Below are 25702 nucleotides of genomic sequence, written 5' to 3' on the forward strand. Positions count from 1 at the left end.
TCGAATTATACCATCATGTAAACGCACTGAATGAGACTCGAGGGGACGTGGAGGTCACGTGACATGAGCTTTTTACTCCTGTAACTATGGAGCTGCCGTGTTAAGCTTATTTTATGCGGTAGAGCCACTTCCTGTTGTGGGCTCCATGGCGCCGGTGGACCCGTGATGCGGCTCACCTCCTCCGCCGTGTTGATGTCCATGCCCTTGTTCAGGTGCTCCTGCAGGTTGGACACCATGGCGTTGTTGCCCGGCACCCGGTAGATACCCGTGGAGTCCAAACCCGTCTCCTCCACCACGCCGCAGCACATCTCCACGATCAGAGGGACGAACTGCGGGGAGAGGACGTCAGTAAAGGGTCCATGTTGTCTGGACAGGAAGTTGAGCTGGTGTTGTGTTCAGGCTCTACGTCACGCTGTTGTTCATCTCATTACTTTGTTGTTGACGGCCGGCTGGCATTCCTCCAGCCGCACGCCGAACGCCTTCGGACCGCCGCTCTTCTTGGCCTTCTTCATGATGTTGATGCCCCACAGAGCTTTGATGTCATCTGGACGCACACACACACACACACAGGCGGACGCACACACACACAGACACAGAGACACACACACACACACACAGGCGGACGCACACACACACAGACAGACACAGAGACACACACAAACACACACAGGCGGACGCACACACACACAGACAGACACAGAGACACACACACACACACAGGCGGACGCACACACAGACAGACACAGAGACACACACACACACACAGGCGGACGCACACACACACAGACAGACACAGAGACACACACACACACACAGGCGGACGCACACACACACAGACAGACACAGAGACACACACACACACAGGCGGACGCACACACAGACAGACACAGAGACACACACACACACAGGCGGACGCACACACACACAGACAGACACAGAGACACACACACAGGCGGACGCACACACACACAGACACAGAGACACACACAGGCGGACACACACACACACAGACAGACACAGAGACACACACAGGCGGACACACACACACACAGACAGACACAGAGACACCCACACACACAGGCGGACACACACACACAGACACAGAGACACACACACACACACAGGCGGACGCACACACACACAGACAGACACAGAGACACACACAGGCGGACACACACACACAGACAGACACAGAGACACACACACACACAGGCGGACGCACACACAGACAGACACAGAGACACACACACACACAGGCGAACGCACACACACACAGACAGACACAGAGACACACACACACACACACACAGGCGGATGCACACACACACAGACAGACACAGAGACACACACACAGGCGGACGCACACACACACAGACAGACACAGAGACACACACACACACACAGGCGAACGCACACACACACAGACAGACACAGAGACACACACACACACACACACACAGGCGGACGCACACACAGACAGACACAGAGACACACACACAGGCGGACGCACACACACACAGACAGACACACACACACACACACACACACAGACAGACACAGAGACACACACACAGGCGGACGCACACACACACAGACAGACAGAGACACACACACACACAAACAGGCGGACGCACTCACACACAGACAGACACAGAGACACACACACACACACAGGCGGACGCACACACACACAGACAGACACAGAGACACACACACACACAGGCGGACGCACACACACACAGACAGACACAGAGACACACACACACACACACAGGCGGACGCACACACACACAGACAGACACAGAGACACACACAAACAGGCAGATGCACACACACAATGAGACACACAAAGATACACATACACACAAACACAGACACACAAACACAGACACATACACAGACACACACAAACACAAAGAGACACACACACAAGACACAGTCCCACATTTAAATGTGTTATTTGTAAGAATAACTTAACAGATGTTTAAGAACAGATTTCCTAAACCAAACAGTCGTGTTGGTTTTATTGAACTCGGTTGTCTTTGTATTTTAACGACGATGAACCCTCAGTTTTGTTCACGCATCAGTGTCGGACACGTTCACGGTCCTCTAACTCTCTAGGGTGATCTACTTGGTCGTTTTCACTGGTGCATTCTGGGTGCTGTCCTCAGAGCCGCACTGCTAGCACGGTTAAAGGGTTAACGGTGGAACGTGTTGGGACCCACCGGTTCTGGAGGCTCGGTTCACGGAGGTGTTGTCAGTCTTTGCCAGGAGGAAGGGAGGCATCATCCGGTGGGCTCTGGGGGAGGAGTCCAGCTTACTTCCTGTCAGGCTGCAGCGCGGGACAGAAGAGAGACGGCTGAGATGCAAACAGGATTACAGTTTTTTTCATTTGCTAAGCGACAGCGGGCAGAACTGGAGTCACATGAGCAAAACTCTAACTACAGTCTGCACAGCAGCAGTTCATGTGGACCAAACTCTAGTTTGGTTTTCATTCCTTGAACACAGTTTTCAAAACTCTAACACTTATCCCATGACTTTAACCACAACCTGCACAACACTGTGGATCTACAGCACTTTGTTCAAATGCTAACACACTGCTGTCCAAACTGTGAACCACACATTCAAAACGGAATAGAGTTCAGCCTTGTTCCTCTCAAACACTGCTGATTGCAATTTCAGCTGAAAGGCTAAGCAGGTGTCTTGTTTTAGACTTGTTAGTGAACACACACATATATATATATATTACAGTATATATAGGTAGAGCTCAGAAAGACTCATTTTGGAAATGGAACAAGGAAGACGGGTTCGTGGAGGGAGAAGGTGGCAGGGAGAGGGGGATGCGTGGAGGAAGACAAAGAGCTGTTATTCCAGATGGAATAAGGGCTCCACTTATAGACCATGTAATGTAATGTCGTGAACCAAGTGTTTGGTCACCACCCACATGACCAAATGTCTCTTTTGGAAGCCATGCGTGCCGGATGTGAGGACACGAGTCCAGAGGACTGCCAGGGATGGATCAGGCCCTCCAGAAGGTTCTTCCCCAGGTGGCAAGAGAGAACATGAGATGTGATGTTGATGACAACATGTGGGCTGATGCTAGAGGCAGGATTAGCCCCTCAATTATTTGTTCGAATTACAGTATCTACTTTTAGTTTCTACCTTTTTTTTCTCATTACTGTAATTCCGTAAATTACTACAGACTATTGAAGCAAACTGCTAATTTTCATTTACCTTAAAGAATTGTTATGTTCTAAAAAATTGAATAAATCATGTGAAAGAATGTCTCTCTTTTCTTTGAAGAAAATATGACTTTGTTTGAAGTCACTGAAATTGTTCAAACTGTAAAGATGAAAAGTTAGTATTTTCTGTATTGGTGTTTGATGCTCGTGTTTGTACTCTCCGTGTGTTCTGAGTGACAGTGTGTGTTACCTCAGTGTGTGTTACCTCAGTGTGTGTTACCTCAGTGTGTGTTACCTCAGGGTGTGTTACCTCAGTGTGTGTTACCTCAGTGTGTGTTACCTCAGGGTGTGTTACCTCAGTGTGTGTTACCTCAGTGTGTGTTACCTCAGTGTGTGTTACCTCAGGGAGGGTTGTGCATGTTGTTTGGCTGCACTGAGCGTGTTTTGAATCATGTGTTAAGAGTTGTGTTGCTTGGAATGAGTTTTGCAGCTGATGTGAACTGTTTAGCTCAGGTGACTGTTGGTAGTGCAGACTGTGGTTAGAGTTTTGCACATGTGACTCCAGTTGTGCCCGCTGTCGTTTAGCAAACGGAAAAAACTGTAAAGACCTTAAGACCGTCATCACGTTCAGAACCGTAACGGAATGTTAAAGAAACAACGGAGGCTTCTCGCTCTGAGGGTTACTGAGTGTGACCTCCAGCCCCGAACCACATGACCGCTTATAACACACACGAGGGACCGCTGTGTTCAAGCCTTGTGTGTGTGTGTGTGTGCGTGTGTCTGTGTTTGTGTGTGTTTGTGTGTGTGTCTGTGTGTCTGACATGTGTGTGTGTGTGTCTGTTGGGGTGTGTGTGTGTCTGTGTGTGTATGTGTGTGTGTCTGTCTGTGTGTCTCTGTGTGTGTGTGTGTCCGTGTTTCTCTGTGTCTGTATGTCTGACGTGTGTGTCTGTGGGGGTGTCTGTGTGTGTGCGTGTTTCTCTGTGTGTGTGTGTCTGCGTGTCTGATGTGTGTGTCTGTGGGGGTGTCTGTGTGTGTGTGTGTGTGTGTGTGTCTGACGTGTGTGTCTGTGGGGGTGTCTGTGTGTGTGTGTGTGTGCGTGTGTCTGTGGGGGTGGGGGTGTCTGTGTGTGTGCGTGTGTGTGTGTGTGTGTGTGTGTGTGTGTGTGTGTGTGCGTGCTGACCTGTGCTTCCTGTAGTCGTTCATCTTCTTGCTGATGAGAGCTTGTCTGGAGAAGCCGATCTCCTAGAGCAGGCGGGGGGACAGGTGAGTTGTGCGTGGGGTCTGGTGAGTGACTCCTCGGTGTAGGGGGACAGGTGAGTTGTGCGTGGGGTCTGGTGAGTGACCCTACGTGTGTGAGGCCCTCACCTCGTTGTCGGTCTTGCTGTTCTCCCTGATGACCCGGATCCAGGCCAGCATGTCGTCCCGGTCCTCGGCCTGCAGCAGGTACTCGCAGAAGTCCTGCGTGGTCATCCGCAGCGTGTGCTTGCGCTTGGTCTCGCTGTAGGCGATGTCGATGAGGCAGCCGCGGATGCTGATTGGAGGGTGCTCGTCCTGGCCGGGCCCCGCCCCCGCCCCGTGGAGGACCGCCTCCCGCTTGTCCTTGTAGATGAACAGCGAGTGTGAGCGCAGCACGGAGAAGACGCGCTTCCACGGCCGCATGCCGCCGCCCACTTTCTGCAACGAGGACGGCACAGAAACAAAGGACACGCCCTGAAATGGAGAACGCTGCCACGGTTGCTTAGAAACCGTACGCCAGGACTTAGCGGCGGGGGCGGGGCTTCGTACCTTGCCCTTCTCCGTGAGGATCTGCTTGGAGTGCAGCCAGCCCTCCTTGCGTACGTCACTGAAGGTGATGGTTCCCAGTTCAGAGGTGGAGTGGCGTTTGGACCGGGCCTCCTCCTGGACCCGCAGGCTCTCCAGAGACTGAAGCACAGTTGAGGGGCATTATGGGTCATAGGGGGTTCTGGGCTGCTGGGAAACTCATAACATTGAAATAAAAAGTAGAGTAAAGTTAAGTGTGATGATCCACTCACCCCGTCAGTGAAGAAGCTCTTCACCCTCTTTGGTAGTTTGCTGTGGAACAGAGAGCACAACGTTACAGGAGACCCCTTCTAGTCTCAACAGGACTAGGCCTCTAGGAGGGGTCTGTGTAGACCAGGACTCTGTAATCCAGGTCTGTGTAGACGTGGTCTCTGTAGTCCAGGTCTGTGTAGACGTGGTCTCTGTAGTCCAGGTCTGTGTAGACGTGGTCTCTGTAGTCCAGGTCTGTGTAGACGTGGTCTCTGTAGTCCAGGTCTGTGTCTATGTGGTCTCTGTAGTCCAGGTCTGTGTCTATGTGGTCTCTGTAGTCCAGGTCTGTGTAGACGTGGTCTCTGTAGTCCAGGTCTGTGTAGACGTGGTCTCTCTAGTCCAGGTCTGTGTCTATGTGGTCTCTGTAGTCCAGGTCTGTGTAGACGTGGTCTCTGTAGTCCAGGTCTGTGTCTATGTGGTCTCTGTAGTCCAGGTCTGTGTAGACGTGGTCCCTGTAGTCCAGGTCTGTGTCTATGTGGTCTCTGTAGTCCAGGTCTGTGTAGACGTGGTCCCTGTAGTCCAGGTCTGTGTAGACGTGGTCTCTGTAGTCCAGGTCTGTGTAGACGTGGTCCCTGTAGTCCAGGTCTGTGTAGACGTGGTCTCTGTAGTCCAGGTCTGTGTAGACGTGGTCTCTGTAGTCCAGGTCTGTGTCTATGTGGTCTCTGTAGTCCAGGTCTGTGTAGACGTGGTCCCTGTAGTCCAGGTCTGTGTCTATGTGGTCTCTCTAGTCCGGGTCTGCATCAACAGACACTGGGACTTTGAGGACCCGTCAGTCGGCTAAAGTGTCCTCAGAGTTCTTACGAGAAGACGCGTCCTTCCTCCCTGAAGGTGTTGAGACCCTCGTCACAGGACTTGGACCTCTCGGTGGTGATGGCCAGCAGGTACGAGGAGCGGCGGCTCTTAATGCTGCCTGGAGAGAGAGAGGAGGAGTCAGAGGGAGGAGCCTCAGGGGGAACCAATGACATGTGAAAGGACAAGGAGAGGAGTGGCTGACGTGGCTTGTGAGGATGACATGAACCAAGTGAGTTCCATTAGTGGTTAAACGTAGGTACTGCATGTTAAAGGAACACCGTGACGTTCTGATTTGTCGGTCCTAGTTTTGGATACACTTTACCCACAATGCCTCTTTGGTCTATGAAAATTGAGAAAACAAATTCTCCAATGTGGCGATCATACGGTGAAGAAAACCCACTAAACTTAAAACAATAAGTCAACCATAACCCAAGGAGCCTTTTAAAGATAATAAAAATACTAGAATTCTGCTGCATGGACAACCAACAGTTCACAAAAGAAACGTAATAATACAACGTTGAAGCCCCGGCTGCTGCGTAGCCGTGGGCATCGTTGTGGGTATTGTTGTTTTTATTCATCGCTCTGCATCCTCAACACGTCAACGTACTTTTGTGTGAGCAAAAGGTCTAAATATATCTTTCTAGGACGCACTGGACGTCACTTCCCGAGACCCTCCTTGCCCGGTTGGAGTAACCATGGTAACCTGTGTCAAACTCAAGCGACCAAACAAGTCTGACGTCAACTTAAAATATATATATGAGTGAAACCCGACACCTCAAGGGGAGTTTTCAAGGTTCCAGACCTACGAAAAGGTTCTCACACTGTTTTGGTGTTCGCAAGATTTTAAAATTCCGAACTCTCCCCCCCAAAAATAATCAGTCAACGTCACTGTACTCCTTTAAGATGAGTCTCAGGCTGGGCACATGTACCAGTGTGCCAAAATGAAGGCATTGCGTAACTGTATACATTGGCCCCGCCCTCTGTGGAGCATTTAGGGTGGAGTGAGTGAGACTCACGGAAGTCCCGAGAGCGAAGTCGGACAAAGGGGGAGGTGGAGGAGAGGGTGGGGGAGACAAAGGTGGAGGCCTGGGAACTGGACACGACAGAGCGGGCCGGCACATAGAAGGCCTGGAGGTCAAGACTAGGACTGGTGGGGTCATCTGCATCGTCACAGGTGGGCGACAAGCGGCGAGAGATGATTAGACGTGGTGAGCGGACGAGTTGGGACAGCTGGTGGAGTCGGAGCTGCTCTGGAGGCAGAAGTCACCTCAAGTACAGTTGACTGTACAATAAAGTTATTACACGATCAATACATCATAATTTATTGATAATAACATAATTTTACTTATTCATTTCTGTACCTTTGTATTAATTATCTTCTCTTTAATTGTCTATTTAATTATTGTGTCTATTTCTATGAATTAAATGTATTTATTTGTTTTGCATGTTATTATATTTTAAAATGTATTTGTATCATAATTTATGTTTATACTGTATGTATGTATATATTAATGCATTACCCCCCACCCCATATATTTTACAAAATGTATCAACATTATTAAAACCAAGTACTGTCCACTTTAGTGTTGCGTTGCTATTTTTATTTTAATCTCGACTTTTTAAATGGCTAATAAAAGTAAACATTTTAGTTTGTCTGGTGTGGTAGGAGTTAAACATTAATCTAGCTAATAATACCACACAATCCATGCAGCGACTAATGGCTCCAACATGGAGTGACTGGACCTGGAGGTTATTCTGACTCCAGAGCAGCTTCTCCGATCATGTCTCCAGAGCTCCACAAAAGACACGAGAACATTCATCAGCACAACTTGAAAGAGACAGAAATGTACAGACAGAACATTATTTCAGACATGTGACAGAATGTCAGAAAGGATGGAAAGAGAGAAAAGGAGCCTCACATACAATACATTAAGATATTTATATATATATATTTATATATATATATATACATATATATATTTATATAAAAATATATAAAGATATATTTATATATATATAAATCTTTATATATAAAAATATATATTTAGATATAAATATATATATAAATATGTATATATATATATATAAATATAAATATTCTGCAGCAGCAGTCGCTACAGAGGAAAGGTCACTAACCGATGAAGGGGATGGATGCCAGGGAGTTGTATGCATGCTGTGCGAGGCTACCGTTAGCCCTGCGGTTGGTGACGGGCCCCCCGGAGACAGGAGAGGGGGTCCCGTGTGTCGTTTCTAAACTGGGGGGCTCGGCGTAGTGGGGATGTTGAACGGCCTGAACGGGGGTTCGGCGACCGGAAGGCGGCTTCTGCCTCAGGACCACCTCCTGATTCAGGGAGATGGGGGAGGCGGCCTCCCCGTCATCGCCCAGTCGGGCTCCCTCCTCCTCTGGCTCCGAGAAGGCCGGGGTGGACCGGGGCCTGGGTACCACGCCGCCCTCGCCGTCCACTCTGTTGCCGGGGCTCCAGTTGAGGTTGGGGCCGCTGTAGCTGGGCTCTCTGAAGGAGTGGGCCTGCTGGAGGAGGTGGCCGGCTTTGCGGGCGAACGACGGGCTGTAGCTTTTGTAGCCCACCAGCTCCTCCTCTTGTACTCGGCGTGTTTGAGGCTCGGCCACCTGCTGGCCTGACCGCCTGCCACTAGGGGGCACTGTGGAGGAGGCTGTGATGATGGGGGACGTTGCTGTGGTGTTGTGCGGATGCCCTGCTGGAACCTTCTGGTCTTTGTGCTCTCTGAACTTCACTGTTTGCGACCCGGGCGGAGGGACTTCGTAGCGCGGTGACACCAGCGCGGAGGCCTGTGCCAGAGTTTCCACGGAGCGGCCGTAGTTGTGCTCGTACTCGGCGTACGCTGCCAGCAGGCTCTCCGAGCACGACCTGCTTCCCCCGCCCCCTAACCAATGGGAATCATGCGAAGCGGCAGCCGCCTGCTGGTGGAACTGGAAGTTTTCCCTTCGGTGCTTCTCCACGGAGGTTAAGGAGGCGGGACCGGGGCCGAGGGCCAAGCCCAGCCCCAGCTCTGCCAAGCAGTCCTGAGAGATGCTGCGGTGGCGGGGGGACATGCTCTCGGCGGCCTCGGCCTGGCTGTAGTACCAGTTTGACAGAGCCTGGTGGCAGAGCGTGTCGGCGTGGGCCGAGGCCGGCAGGCTGCTCTTCCGCGGCGCGGGCAGAGTAGCGGAGGCGATGGCGGCGTTGTGGTTCGCGAAGTGAAAGTCCAGCACGTTGAAGGCCGAGGAGGAGCGGCCTCGGTGACCGCCCGGCGGGGCCAGGTGGCCATCGGATTCCTCGGGGCCCCCGGGCCAGCCGGGGGTGGGGGTGGAAGTGGCGGGGCCCGGGCGGTTGTCAAGTGGGGAGGCGGCGGGGCCCGGGCGCCAGTTGTCCGGGGGGCTCTGGGGGTTGTGCTGCAGGCCGGAGGAGACGGGCTTGGCGGGAGGGTAGCACAGAGGCGGCGGCGACGCGGGGAGGGCCACGTCGGATATGGCTCGTTGCCTTTCAGGTAGGCGTCCTGGGAGTACGCCTGAGGACGAGAGGGGGCGGGGCATAATGACAACCACCACAGGTAAGATAACCCATGGAGGGAGGGGCCAGAGGACGGACTGAGGCAGCGTGCATTGTTCTCTCTTTGGCCCTATGGAGGTAAATTTGTGTCTTTATTACGCAAACAAACAAAAAAGGTTTTGAGAGTAAAGATTCTAGTTTCATCAGAAAAACTAACAATTAATTTACTTAAAAAGGAGAAATTTGCTCTCAAATGGGGGACTGAGGACTTACCCACTCAGACCCATTGGGTGGACACAGTGGGGGAAATACATATGATGGAAAGACTGACACACAGGCTACGGCTGACAGAATCACAGATGGACAGTAAATGGAGGAAGTGGACCCTATGGCAGTTGACACAGAATTGACATGACAGCAGGTTTTTCTGTTCTTTTACCCCCTTTTTTTAATTTTTATATATTTTATTTTTAATTCTGGTTGTCGATGTTGTTGATGACTTGTTGTATTTGTGTTCTTATTGTTGAATAAAAAGAAAATTGTGAAGAAAAAAAAAGAGGAGAAATTTGCTCTCAAAACCTTTTGTTGTTGTTTTTGTTGTTTGCGTAATAAAGACACAGATCTATCTTTATATGGTCCGATTACACTTTGTCTATTTCAACAGACAATAACATAATTTTATTTTATTCAGCTTGAATGGATTTTATCTTTTATTATTTATAAATGTTATTATTTATGATATTAATAATAAAATAAATAATATATGCAATCCACAGTTTGCCTTTTTTCCCCCCTGAAGTCGTGCATCAAACTCATTTTGTGTGAAACCGGTCACACTTTAATAATTGCCGACATGAATTCGAATAAGAGGAAGTCGTGCACACGGCCCGGCGGTCATGTGACCGTGAACATGCCACGAGGAGACAAGCAGGCGAGGAGAGAAAATAGAAGAAGGACAATACTCACACTTACCAACTGCAACACATCCTCATCTTTGGGCATAATAGAGAGCTCCAGAATGTTTTCACTGCGACGCAGAGACCAAAATATGATAATGTCAAATTAATATGTGAACATAAGATAAGTAACAGAACGTAAAAAACGAGATTCGCCAACAGCGAAACGTCCTCTCACCTGTTTTGGATGAGCATGATCACCTGAGAGTAGGTCTTCCCCAGGATGTTCTGCCCGTTCACCTTCACCACCCTGTCCCCTGGACACACACACACACACACACACATTCAGAAAAAAGGAAGGCTTTAAAATAACAATCCATAAAGTTACTTTCTGTACGTTGTCATGCACTCAGCTTAATGTTCTATGTGCATCTCTAGTACATCTTCCTTCAATGGAGTTCATTGTTTGGGTTTCTTTATATTACCTGTAAATATAGAAGGTAGACTTGGTTCATGTTCACACTGACTTTTTACTAAATGAACCAAGAGGAGTAAACAGGAAGTTGGACAGACTTCAAACTGTTTTGGTGTAATCCTGCAGCATCAGGACCCACATCACAGACTGTATATAAGAAGTGGGTGGAGTCATTGTGAAGTCACCCGATACTAAATGATGACATCACGCCGTATAGAAGAAGACTTGAAACTACAGACTAGAGACAAAAACTCACGTTTACTGAGGGAATACACCAAGAGAGAAGTAGAGTTACTATATAGACTTCTATACAACCAGAGGAGTCGTCCCCTGGTGGTCAGGAGAGAGAATGCCCGTTTAAGACACTTCCGCTTTGGGCTCACTTGTAAGACCCGGAGGTTGCTGCCGGATCCACACATGGAAATTAAATTCTGGTGACTGACAGCAGGTCATGCTTCTGATGTGTACATATTAGGGCTGTCAGCGTTAACGCGTTAATCTATGCGATTAATTTGGCAGCGATTAACGCACTAAAATATTTAAACGCAATTAACGCAACTTTGTTTACTTCCGATGTGCGTTGACGTTTTTTCACTCCTCTGAGTGTCAAGCCGCGGCAGTACGGTTTGACACTGTTTCCGTTTTTAAAACAATTATTTCTCCGCGAAAATACGGAGCAGAAATCAGTTTAAACTCGTGGATGAATCAGTCGGGTTTCCTCCTCCGCTCCTTCCTCCCGTCTCCCCTCTGATACACAGAGGAACGGAGGGGCGACGTGTCGGGCGACGCGGCGCGGAGAGTACTCGTCACACGAAACCTTCACCATGATTTGTCAATCCGTTTGTCCGTCAACATTTACCGAAAAAAACAACCAATGAACACTCAGTAAATCACAAAGGACCTCCCACCACACAGGTGAGGCTCATTAGCAACCTGTCAGTCAGAGAACCAGAGAACACGGCACAAGGACAACTGTGCCTCATTATATAGAGCTGAGATTGTTCTGGAATGTTTGATGTAGAACACGTGGGGGTATGTGTCATATGCAAACGCCTTTAAAAGGTGAATTTATATTTTTTGTAGAATGGAGAAAATGTCCCCAGCCTCCAGAGGGTTAACGTGACATATTTGAATGTCAGTCAGTTACCAAGGCCACTGGTTCTGCTGTTGTTCAATGTTAAAGATGACAGGACCAATGGGGTCTCAATATACTTCTTTTTTTTACTAATCTGATGTTTCACTGAAGAAACAATTTATCATCCACGATATTAAATACCTCGCTGGCACTTTATAGGTAGGAGCCTCTTTGAAAACACAGCTCTGTGTGAAGTTTTGTCTTTAAAAAGAAGAAGAAAAAAAATGTATTAATCGCGATTAATAAATTTCAAAATGTGCGATTAATTAGTTACTTTTTTTTAGTCGATTGACAGCCCTAATATATTTATGTTCTTAGGAGTCAAAAAGAGCTCATGAAAAAACCCACGACAATATGTATGATAGCATATTTGACTGCAAAGCGAGCGCATGTTGATAAAAATGGTTAACGGGTAGCGACAGGACGTAGCACCATATTATGGGGTATTGACGTCTCTGTGTTAGACACTTTTTTAATGAACTCGTGAAGGAAACAAGCTCAACAGACCACAGTTTAGAGTGCTTTTGATATTGAGATTGATTGTTTGTTTGTGGTACGTTGGTTGTGTTTAAAATGAGCTACAACTGAATTTCGACTGTGTTGCATTATGACAATAAATTATCCTTGAATACATAAATCACTTATAAAGATCGTCTCGCTGAACAATTTACAAACAAGCAGAAGGATTTATTAGTAGTTCACTTTATGAAATTATGCTAATCTGCTGTGTTTGATGTGACTGCACTTGGACACCTCCAGCTGGTTGGCCAAGAAAAAGGAGATACAGTGGAGGCTTGTTTTGAGGAGAGGTACACGGAGGTACACAGAGTGTCTTTCGGCGGATACAAAAACAGCCAAATGTGTTGAACTATAGCCAAACCACGTGGACGCGGACCCTCAATTGTATGAATGGAACCGCCTCAGTCCTCAGAGGAAGGTCAGATGGGAGATATTTTAGCGAGTGCGATGACCCCGAGAGCCCTGCCGTGTTATGTCTGTGTGTCTTCTACCTGTGCACAGGCCAGCTTGTTGTGCGGGGCCATTTTCTTTCACGCTCTTCACAAAGATGGTGTCCATCGGCTCCAAACGGGACCACTGGCAACCTGCTTTAAACACACACACACACACACACACAGATAGCTTTTGTGTGCACGCACGAGCATTTCATACAATATCACAACAACCACAGAGTTGAGTTAGCTCCACTCACACATGGAACACACACACACACACACACTGATCATCAAAGAGAACACAACGGATACTTTAGAGACACTTTAAGAAAGCGTGGCGCTGGAGGCCTGAACACTCACCTCTTCCAGTTGGGTTTCCGTTCTCTTCGTCCTGTGGGAGAAACACAGAGCAGGTTTTAGAGGAGAAGAAGAGAAGAGGACTGTCTGTCTGTCTGTCTGTTGGTGTGTCGGTGTGTCTGTCTGCCTCTCTGTCTTTCTGTTTGTGTCTCTGTCTGTCTGTCTGTATGTGTCTCTGTCTGTCTGTCTGTGTGTCTGTCTGCCTCTCTGTCTGTCTGTTTGTGTGTGTCTGTCTGTGTGTGTGTCTGTCTGACTGTCTGTTTGTCTGTGTGTGTGTCTGTCTGTCTGACTGCCTGTCGGCCTGTCTGTCTGTCTGTCTGTCTGCCTGCCTGTCTGTGGTGTCAGGTGTGTGTAGTCTGGAGCCCAATCGTAAATGTGCACTTTAGCAGGTTCTGAAATCTTGTAACTAGATTCTCCCACAAGACAAGAATCTGAGAACCGTGTTGTCATTATACAGTCCAGCTAAGATGGTACATGCATGTCATGTAAACACGGACTTCCATGTCTGTGAGATAAGTAGAGCTGGAAGAAAATGAACTTCAAGCGTAAAGACCTCCAGCAGGTAGAACCTCAAGCATATTTGTGTCAGTTTAAAAAGCATAAACGATGAATACTTCGAGCATGATGGAAATGTGGTGTTATGGGACACAACCCGTAGAGAGCTGGGATGGTGACGGGTCCTTTCTCTCTTTTTTTTATCAATAAATGTGTCATAAAAGATATCTCTTTCCAAATCTGGCACGTAGTTGTCATTAATATATATTATAGATGCTTAAAACTGTGTGTAGTAATACAAAAGTAAAGAAAAGTAGGAGAATCTTCATCACGTTTCTCTTTATAAACCATTTGAAATGCATCTCTGACATGTGTTGCCGGGTTATAAGGTCACCAGATGGAACCGTGATTATCTGAACATACTTTCGTGGCAATTCGCCAAATATGTGCCAAGATATTTCCGTCTGGAGCTCCCTCCATACGGCAGCCGAAAGGCTGGGGCAGAAGGTTTGATTCTGACCTTGATTTTGAAAAGCAACCCACTTCCAATATCAGTTGAAACAGATCGCCGTCGGGAGTGATTTCTTGAATACGATCAGATCAACCTCATATTTTTGTTATTCTCAAATAGCAATTACATGTTTTAGCTCAATCTGGCTCTTGTTTCCATTCAATGGGACTAAACTTTGCTAAAGAAATTGTCTACCTAACACATGTACATTAAACATAATAGATAGTTTTAACAGAGCGTGTTTTAATTGCTCCTTCATGTCAGCTAGTGGTGCCCATGTCTGGGGACTAAGATGTCAACAATATATCCCAGAGACATCGAAAGCAGAAACAGATGATCCGTCAGAACTCAGCATACCGGGAGTTGTTTGGATCATTTAATACATTTAAGGCAACAAAAACAAAAAAACAAAAATAATTATTTTGCTCTTCTTGAGAACATTTCATTGAATTTGTGACAATGTGAATCAAAGCCTTTGTCTTCTGCTCTTGTCATAAACATGAAGCAGATTTGTCTAACCTAACGACCCGACGGCGTCAAGCGCTCTGCTCACCTTGAGGCTGTGCAGCGAGGACTCGGGCGGTGGGTACACGATGAAGTGGCGCAGCGTGAAGCCGAAGCCCTGCGAGTTCTTTGGCACGAAGACGGTCCGCGGGCCGCGCCACGACACGCCCTCCACCTCGCCCGACGACAGCGGGCGGCGCCGGTTCTCGTTGGACGACACCATGCCATCTCTCCGTCCTTTCGCCTGTGGAGAGGAGAGGATGGGGGGGGGGGGGCACGTTTAGATCGGATGAAACTTTCGGTAGCTCACGAATACTGACCAAACTTTACCATGGGGGATGTTAAAGAGGGACTGCGCACTCATCCATAGTCTGAGGGATTTTAAGGGAGGCGTGAGCGGCCGGATGCGGCCCATTCACCGAGGACTCTGCCCAGATCCGACCAGGGCAGATTTACACCTATGCCAGGAATTTCTCAGAGACTTCCTCTCCGAAAAGGAAGTCTCTATTTTCAACAACAACCCCACCTCTAATCACATGTATTACCTTCAGCCAACAATGGGAGGGTTAAAAATATATGCCGTCTATGAATAACAGGAAATTTTTAGGGTTCATGAACACACAGATCTGGAAGCACGGACCAAGTCGACAAAAGGAGCTCGCTGATATTTAGGTATGGGATCCAGGAGGTGAGGATCAGGCCAGTGTTTCACACACACAGACACACACACACACACAACCATTTCGTAGCAACATTGATCATTTGATTTGATTGATCATCACCAATTAGAGTGGGCCGATTCAATTTAAAAAAGTATATCCATCAACACTAAAAACACAAACATTAATTGTACGTGAAAGCAACTCAAACCCAGCGCAGCCAAAAGAAACAGGAAGTCTGTTTCTTGAGACAGGAAGTGGATGGCCGCGATTTAGGGGGAATCCTTCGCCTCTAGGAATGCGAGAGAGAGAGTAGGAAAGAGAGACGCACACTGAAGTTCAGAATAAAAGGGAAACGCCACCTTGAATCAAGAGGTCCAATATGTTGCGTGCATGGCCCGAAAAGGTTCGATCCATGTGTGTGTGTTCCTCTCAAAGCCGGAAACCAGAGATGGACGTCCAGAATGTTTGATGTAATGAGGTATCAACTGAGTAGCGGCTCCATAGAACATAGAAAACACATCTTTTCCGACTATATCTGGATTAAAACACAGATTAGCACTTCAGTGGCACTTAAATGGCTCTTATTATAGTCCTGTTGTAGTTCGACTATGTTGAGGAAATGTTGCTTTCTGTATTCTTGTTGTTCTTAGTTTGTACTCTAGGTTGATGCACTTATTGTAAGTCGCTTTGGATAAAAGTCTCTGCTAAATGACATGTGATGTCATGTAATGTGGTTTTGTAGTTTTGGTTAGATGCCCGAAATAAGGTCTGTGTTGCTATGAGGGATAACATCACATACATACTGGATTTGGTGAGGAGTTGCTCATTGCCAATATTTTAGGAATCTCATATCTGAATTTAGAAAAAGGGCGTCATTCCCCATAAATATTTCCATAATGTCGTCTACAAGTAATATGAATTAACATGAACTATTATCAGATTACTGACAAGCAGTGTTTATTGATGACGTTGGCTTTCTTATTATTATATCTGGAATGGACAGAATCTGTTGGTTGATTGGTATGTGACTCATAGACCGGACATAAGTGGATGAGGAAATAAATCAACACAGAAGTAGAGTCATTTCATTGATTTCGATACAATCGGACTTCATTTTGCAGTCGCCCCCTGCTGGTCAGGAGAGAGAACCCGGCAGAACCAGAGGTGCTGAGCTGAATATAAAAAAATGTTAAAACGTTTTTAAAAGGACCCACTCTTACATCAAATATATCATCAAGACACAATGAAATAACCCCAAAGGATTTCTGCCCATTGACATTTCCTCCGTGTGTGTGTGTGTGTGTGTGTTGGAGAGCTGTGGTGTGTGTGAAGTTATCATATCTGTGTGTGAGACAGTCGGGTCTAGTGTTGTGTTCGATTCCTCATCATCCGACGTCTCTCCAGGGGACATTTTGTAACAGTTTAGCTCCACGCCTTCCTTTTTGTAAAAATTGTTTTCATCCTGTCACACCATCTCGTCAATCCAACTCCCCTCACCTGCCTCTGATCACCTCGTTAGTCCCTCATTCCCTTCACCTGGTCCTCACGCCCTTCTCACCTGCAGCCCATCCCCGCATTAGTCCCTCACTATTTAGCTCCCTCACTTCCTCTTGTCCTCTGCCAGATTGTCTTGTGTTTTCGTGCCAAGTTCTCCAGCGTTATTAGAGTATATTCCTGACCTCTGATTCTCTGCCCCGCCCCTTTTTGGACTTGTTTGCTTCTTCGACTGATCTCCCGGTTTTGACCCAGCCTGTTTCCAACCAAAGACAGTATTCTTTGTTACTCCTGTCTGAGTCGTGCTTTTGGGTCCCTCTAATAGCGTCGTGACACATTTCACGCATCGTTAATGTAAACACAGAGGTGGGATGTCCTACATGCTTATACTCGGCTGCTCAGTCGGCTAACAGCTAAGCTAACTAGCTCTCCCCATACAAAACACAAAAAGATGCTACGCTACAGTTACACAGATATAAACATGCTAGTCACACTGGCATCGTGGACAGAAGTTAACCGACAATCTTACCGTAACTCATGAATAAAAAGGAACTTAAATATATTGGTTTGTGTATTTCACCCTCTTACGAGTCCATACTTGATCACAAAGTATTTTTGGGGACAACTAGGACCTGTTGTGTGGACTCAAGTAGAGCTCTCCATTAATGTTGGCCTCTCGCTCCATTTCCTCTTCTGGTCGGCTGCACCGGTCGCTTCACTTCTCTCACTCGGATTCGCAAACCATTTATTTTGGTCGGGAGTTGAAATTATTTTGTTCGTCTGACATTCAAACCGCTGCTTTAACCGAGAGAATAAATAAAGGACGCGCATGCAGCCTGCAGATCAGATAACACAAACTGACACACATACATATATACAGTAACACACACGTACATTATATGAGGAGCTGGATTAGTAGAACAGTCCCTCTACGAGCAGTGGGAGTTGGGAAACTGTACGATCCTTCGTGCGGACTTGAACAGATGATGTAAAAACACAACCACACAAACACGCCCGCGTGTGAAAGCAGCCACAACACTTCATCTGAAGCTGCATGAAGGACTTCAGCCTCTTCTCCCTCAGCACTACATTGCGTAACACATGGAGGAGGCACGGAGAAAGGGCATGACACATACCCTCGAATGAGTCAAGGGCTGGCAATAGCTGGTTCTGATCCAGCCCTGTATTCTCATTGACTTTGGGCCCCGATGGGATGAAACCAGGACACCTGCATTGCGGGTAAGGTCAATAATGGCGTCCTTCTCGCCCACTGATCCGAGCAGACAGGAAAGGTTAAAGCAAGATGGTGGAAGAAGGATCCCAGAGCTCGTCCAGTACGATGGATTCAACCCACAGCCCATAATAAACCCACTTCACACGACACGCTCAGCAAAGAGTCATCGTGGCTAGCCGGGGGAGGAAGTGGAGCAATCAGCAGCTGAGGAGCCAGATGTTTTACTCTGTAGACCACAGGTGTCAAACACGAGGCCCGCGGGCCGAATGCGGCACGCCACGTCACTTCATGTGGCCCCCGACGGCTTGAAAGACATACGTTCACCTTTTCTTAAAGACATTTAAGAAAAATATACTGTGCTTTTATTTTGAAGGGCGGCCATGATGCAGATGTGGCCCACAGTGAAAATGAGTTTCACAGCCCTGCTGTAGACGGTGGAGAAAACCTAAACCAGAGCTCATATTAGTTTCTGTTAATATGGGACTTAATTGATTCAAGTTGCCAGAAACACCTCTTTCGATTTGTAAAAAAAAAAAAAAAAGCCGATAAATGCTTGAAGAAGAAAACGTGACGTAAATGCAGAATAAACACAAAACAAGCGTCAGGTTACATTATAGAGCTTCTCATTGAAGTAAACTACCTACAAACTTGAATAGTGACAAGGAACACACAACATACTACAATATGAACGGTGCAGGGGAACAGTTGGTCCCTAACCAATGACCATCAAAGAGTAATCAGATTACTTTTGGAAAACTATGGCCCAAAGAAAGAAAATACCACTTGGCCAGAAAATAATAAAATGTTGTAATACTGATTATTGACAGGAAATAAATCGGGTATTGTCAGCGCCCCCTCACCAACCTCTTACCCAGGACAAGCGCTGGCGCTGTAAAAGCCTCCTTGAGCCCCGTTTCCTTGGCGATGCGATGGGGGTTGAAGGGCGGGGTGAACCGTGAGGAGAGACACCCCTCAAGACCGCCAGCCAGATACACCGGGGCTCGGCGTCGCTACAGTCCACGCCGACGGAACACTCAGCATCGCACCGCCACATTCACACGTCTGGGAACGCACACGCCGGACGGGGGTCACGGAGCTTCAGACCGCACAGGGGAGGTGACCGCTCACCTCGGCACGCTCCCTGACTGACGCGTCACGGCCTGGAGACGACGACCGAGGGTAAACCGATGGAAAACTACACGTTACCCGGGAAGTCGACGACTAAAGTGTCGCGATCGGCACCGAGGACGCAGAGCACCGAGTCTTGAACGTGTGAATTTGTAATCCTCGAGTTGCTTTCATCTTGAGCTTCACTCTTCGTGTTCGTCTTGCTTTCGCCGAACCGATCCGATTGAGTTTCGTGAATCTAAGGAAGAAGAGTTCAAGCCACGACGATCACGAATTAGATTAGACTTCATTTGGCATATTTCTCTGGTTTTCTAGCATTCTGTCTCGAGCTGGTTCTCATATTTTTTTTTTTCCACCGATCTGGATCCTTGTCTTTGAAACTTAAGGAAATCTCCGGTGACCGAACCAGGCGACCTCCTCCTGTCTTCTCCCACCCTTCATTTAGTCCGGTTCACAGTTACGAGAGATTTAACGCCGCCGCTGCTTTTTCCGCATCACAAGCTGCACTACAGAAGCTCTCAACGGCCACCTCGTCCTCTCCAAGCTTTCAGAGCAGCGTCGTCCCGACGTCAGGGGGAATCGCCTCGTCGTCGTGAAGTCGTTGCCGCTCGGCTCTGGGTTTGGGAAGCGGCTCCATCCTCAGAGCAGCTGAACTCTGCTGCTCTGCAGCTTGTTGCTGAACCAGAGTCTTGGAGACGGATCCGGTCCAAGCTGCTGCTCCGAGGTCCAGCTCTGTCGTCCAGCGCTGGCTGACTGCCTGTATTGATGTCGATGTATCGTCCTCCCTCCTCTCAACCCTGACATGCCTCTCTATCTCTCTTTCATTCTCTCTCCCCTTGGGTGTATTTGCTGACATCCCCACACTCTCTCTCTCCCTTTTTCTCTCAGTCACATTCCTCTCATCCTTTTGCTCCAGTCCAGCCTCTCTCTTTCTTTCTTTCTTTTTCTCTCTCTCTCTCTCTCTCTCTCTCCTCCTCTTAGTCTCACAATCTGCTGGATGTTGGTGCTGTTGGCATCCAGGATCCACTACGGACTGTGTGTGTTACGAGTATGTGATTCATAGATTATTAGATGTATGGTGCATTTATTAATCAACAGTAAATAATCAAGCAAAACTACTTTTTTAAGGTTGAAGATAAGGGGGAGGCGTTCCCCCAATAATCAGTATTTCTGATTCTGTTCATCGTTGTCTCTGAGGGAAATGAGGAGGAGCACCAGTGTGTGTGTTTTTAACATGCAGTGCTGTGGAAACACACACACACACACACACACACTGCCTTCCATTAAACATGAGGTTGACAAGAGCACAAGATCAGATCAGAGCTCATTCATGGAGAAAGTATTATGAATTTATTGCTGTGGATATTTATTATTTTGCGCAATTTTGGTTTTTATTTTAGTTATAAATATATACAGGACTGTCTCAGAAAATTAGAATATTGTGATGAAGTTCTTTATTTTCTGAAATGCAATTAAAAAAACAAAAATGTCATTGATTGGATTCATTACAATCAACTGAATATTGCAATTTTTTATTTTTTTTAATATTGCTGATTATGGCTTACAGTTTAAGAAAACTCAAATATCCTATCTCTAAATATTAGAATATCATGAAAAAGTATTATTAAAAAAATCACTTAAATTGTCTAATTAACTCAAAACACCTGCAAAGGTTTCCTGAGCCTTGACAAACACTCAGCTGTTATAAATCTTTTTTTTTACTTGGTCTGAGGAAATATTAAAATTTTATGAGATAGGATTTTAGAGTTTTCTTGCTGTCATAATCAGCAATATTAAAAGAATAAAAGGCTTGCAATATTTCAGTTGATTTGTAATGAATCCAGAATGCATGACATTTTTGTTTTTTAATAATTTTACAAAAATAAAGAACTTCATCACAATATTCTAATTTTCTGAGACAGTCCTGTATATATATACATATATATATATATATTTGGTGTGGACAACATATTCTTATATACCTACATATACATATATATCTACATTATATTATAGATATACATGTATATATACAGGGCAAAAGAAGTATTACAACCAAACTGTCAGCTCGCATTAAAATGTTTCTTGAATAACTCTAAATGTGAATCCCAGACTGTGTGTGTGTGTATGAATGTGTGTGTGTGTGAATGTGCGTGTGTGTATGTGTGTGTGTAGGAGTGTATGTCTGTAATTGTGTGCGTGTGTGGAGGTGTGTGTGTGTATGTATGTGTATCTGGTGTGTGTGTGTATGTATGTGTATCTGGTATGTGTGTGTGTGTGTGTGTACGTGACCCAACCCTCCACCACAGCTCTGGGCTGTCAGCCCCTCAGTCCTCTCCTCTTTGACACCTGAGAGCAGCTACAACGACAGACAGCCAGAGAAGGAAGGAGTGAGGATAAAGAGGAAGAAGAGGGATGAAGAGACGCTGAAAGAGTCTGACGTCGGCACACACATCACCCAGCAGCCTCTGCGACGCTCATCTCCGATCCTCCTCTTCCGCCTCTTGCTCCTCTTTCTATCCACCTCTCCGGTACTTTATCTCCCACCTCTCTCCGAACGCCCTCTTCTTCCTTTGCATTACGCGCTGAACCTCCAACGCAAAGCAGAACCGACGCAGCCAGAGTCACGCAGCCCGGGACCCAACAGACAGCTGTGCACGACTCTCCTCTTCAGGAGCGGAGCTCAGGGCCCTGTGACCAACGTGCGCCCTCGTGACTCGTAATCGCGGAGGAGTCGAGCCCCGAGAGAAACCGACGTGAGGAGTGAGTCAGAGGAGGCGCTGGAGGGCTGTGAGGAGAAACGCTCCTCTGACTCTCTGATCAGGTTCACGACCAGACAAGAACAACGCATGCAGGGGTCAAGGGTCATACTGAAAGAATAACTGTGCTTTCCATAACAGAGTGCCACAGCTCGAGCTACGCCAGTGTTGATCAGTGCTAACGACGTGTTGGCATCCAACAGCCCTGCTGAGAGGACAGGACCACAGCCCTGCTGAGGAAGGAAATGTTCCAACACTGGAGTTACGGTCCGCTTGCATGAAGCCAAGATGGCGGCGGCCAAAACGCCAAACTCAAGACTTCATCACGATGTCACAGCGACTACGTCCACTTCCGAGACACAGTCCATGATCATTACAAACGTCAACGCACAAGTTGTGTCTTCACATCAGGTATTTGTCTTCCTCGGCTCATCAGGTGAGACCTCGACGTCCATCAAAGAAACTCTTGGTGTTTTCTTACTATCCTATTTCAGTTCTTTAAACAGGATCCCGCAACCTCGCCCGTTCTGTACGATGACATCATCGTGGTTATATCTGGCCAACCCCATTGCTGCTTTTATTAGCATTATTATTCTACGACATCCGCTGTTGCCGCTATTTTTGGCAGTTGTAACTTTTTCATCATGTCTACTACGACTCATTTTATGAATCGTGTATGTCATACGCATTAAACGTGCTGTCACTCTTTTTAATTGTGTTCATTCTGGTCACATGACTCATGTACTTCTGTCCATCCTCATAGAGGGATCCTCCTCTGGTCTCTCTGGAAGGTTTCTTCCCTTTTTATCCCAGAGAAAGGTTTTTTTGGGGGAGTCTTTCCTGATCCGATCCCGGGATGCAGGTGGTAAAGCCCTCTGAGGCTAATTTGTGAATTTAATCGATTTTAATCAGGAACCTAACATGTCCATCGAAGCAAGAGGCAAAGCAAAGTGTGCAAATGAAATACACGATCTCTTGTCGACATCCAAACGAAACCCACTTTCGTTAAAGTTAGTCGCAAACTTGCAAAAGTTCTGCGGTCGAGTGAGTACATGAGTTTAGATGAGGAGCAAAGGAAGAGGGCGAGAGGATGAGTGGGAAGAAGAGTAGAGAGCAAGGTAAATAAAGAGCTGACGGACAGAATCTCAGTCAAAAAAGGAGACGAGAGAGAGAGAGAGAGAGAGAGATGGAGATAATAACCCCTGTGGGGCAGAGAGGGAAGCATAAATTCTGCCACTGAAGTGTGAAAACAGCTCGATCCAAAAACCATCACAGGGGGAAGTCAAGCAAGACAAACCAAAAACATGGTGGTCTCAGACGACTGAGCTGACTTCCTGTTTTACGTTTGTTATATTTAATTAAATTCAATGTGGCCTCATTGGCATGACAATAACAAAGAAAGTAGAACCATGTTGCCAACGCGTCTTCATAGAAACGGATAAATATCGACAGGTTGACGGAACGATTGTTCGCTAATAATACATATTGCCAAAAAGTATCATGGCAGAATAGTTTCTAACTCTGTACTCAAAGATGTACTTATATCATACTGCTGGTGTGTGGCTGTATTATTGTTTGCTGTGGTTGTTTATTTATTGCTGTTGTTTTTGTTTTCTCTTTTCCTCTTTCTTCTTCCTTTTCCTTTGTATTGTATTCTTGAAGTTCAACAAAAAGGTGAAATCTGTAAGATCTGGCCGATGATTGAAAATGTTTCATGTTGTTTAAAATATTAAACTACATACAGGAAGCAGCAGAAACAGATTATCAAAATAAACCCGGACCCCTGAACGCCCCGACTAGTGCCACAGTAAACACGTAAGGTGGCCGACGCCACGCCAGCATATCATAACGCAGCGGTGTAGGAGCAGAGGGGACATGCTGCCCCCTATTTGTTTACCTGTGTTAGACATTTCACACTTTAGACCCAATAATCACAAAGTAGGAATAAATAGGGTACAAACAATACTACATTTGTTAGGCTCATATGTAAATACATTTTGAAACTGAAAATCATCACCGTATCTTGTATTTATTTATGTAATAATTTAACATATCACATACAATCTATGGCACATTTGCGTTTAGGTAAAAACTGATTTTTCAAATATATAAATGTAAATAAATCAAACTAATTTAATTGATTATTAAAAAACTGAGACCAGGATGAGGTCCACTATTAAATAGATGTGTTGGGTCATCAAACAGGGATGATCGTTTCAAGCTGTGTTGATCAGTGCTTGGCCACCAGGGGGCGGAAGAGACGAGCTGACAGGCACTTTCACTTGACACGTCGTTATCTGTCATGTATAAAGGGATTCAAGTTAGTCCCGAGAGAAAATACCAAATATGTGGTACGACATCGTCACGTCCAATGGTGGGAATAAAGCTCAGCGTGAATTGAAAGTGACAACAGCTTTCAGGAGAGAGTGACGGGGAGAAAAGAGAGAGAGAGACAAAGAGCGGTGCGATGAATAGAGGACAAAGAGGAGGTCTGGAGCCGATGACAGGACTAAACCAACGCAGCAGCAGCACAGGACGCTGAATGGGAACACTGGAGTCCCTCAGCAACACACACACACACACACACACTCTCACTCACTCACTCCACCACTGATGAAGTTCACACATTAGTTTACACTGTGAAACAACGCAAACTATAATTTGTGTTTTAGAAGTGAAACGTGTTACAAACTAAATGAAACTGCTTTCTAACAATGTGAGAACACTATGTGTTATAATAAATCTTATGTATACATTTATCTGCCGGGTTGATGGCTCCGAAAATTAGATCATCTTGGTTTTATCAAACATAAAGTTTAGTATATGCACTACCAGCTGTGGAGACATTGGTACAGTCTATTTATAAAGCATTTGTAGTTCTTTGTATTTCACTTGTGGTTTTGTCTGTATTTTAATATATTTAATGTTTTGTACTATCTGGACCTTGAGTCTGAAATTAAAGTTTGATTGATTGATTGAATAACTGGTGACACGGCCCGTTATTTGATACTGGGACCGTATCCATGCAGGGAAAGGACAACTTTTACTCCATTTGCGACCGAACTACAAATCTCTTAACTTCTCCCAAAAAATGATTTGCATTAACAACTTTTCAGGTTGGATACAATAAAGAATGAAAAGTGATGGAAAAAGAGTAAATTTAATATCTAAACTCAAGATGATCTCTTCTTGAACACAGGAGTTCAAAAAAGCATTATATTTAAGTCTTAAAATACCTAATTATGACCTTGACATTTCTTGCATGCTGGGCTAATAGTTACTTTATATATGCTTTTGAATTATAATATCTTATTTACCGAAATATATATTTACGTATAAATATATGTATATAGATATAAATATGTATATATATGTCAATAAATATTTAAATAAATAAATATATATATATGTATAATTATTAGAAAAAAGCAACAAAGTATCACATTGACCTTCATTGAGCAGCTGTTTTTAATCAAGGTATCATATCAACTGTGATGCCGAAGTCAACCACTAGTGGGCAGCACTGCATTACAAAGAGCAGACCGG

At 46.1% G+C, this 25702-nt stretch overlaps 1 protein-coding gene across 1 annotated transcript in view; it reads right to left on the reverse strand.

Annotated features, from left to right (window-relative positions):
- The window catches only part of LOC130203140 (rho GTPase-activating protein 23-like), an 81396-nt gene that overhangs the window by 12184 nt on the left and 43510 nt on the right, over window positions 1-25702 (reverse strand). The window contains 16 exon segments of the mRNA XM_056429033.1: window positions 177-329; window positions 432-544; window positions 2226-2332; window positions 4363-4424; window positions 4548-4856; window positions 4968-5105; window positions 5216-5255; window positions 6054-6162; window positions 7061-7204; window positions 8181-9530; window positions 9533-9572; window positions 10520-10580; window positions 10688-10766; window positions 13070-13162; window positions 13373-13403; window positions 14929-15123. Coding sequence (XP_056285008.1) covers window positions 177-329; window positions 432-544; window positions 2226-2332; window positions 4363-4424; window positions 4548-4856; window positions 4968-5105; window positions 5216-5255; window positions 6054-6162; window positions 7061-7204; window positions 8181-9530; window positions 9533-9572; window positions 10520-10580; window positions 10688-10766; window positions 13070-13162; window positions 13373-13403; window positions 14929-15123 — 3024 coding nt within the window.

The sequence above is a fragment of the Pseudoliparis swirei genome, chromosome 13 (genome assembly GCF_029220125.1).
Source record: "Pseudoliparis swirei isolate HS2019 ecotype Mariana Trench chromosome 13, NWPU_hadal_v1, whole genome shotgun sequence".
NCBI lineage: Eukaryota > Metazoa > Chordata > Actinopteri > Perciformes > Liparidae > Pseudoliparis > Pseudoliparis swirei.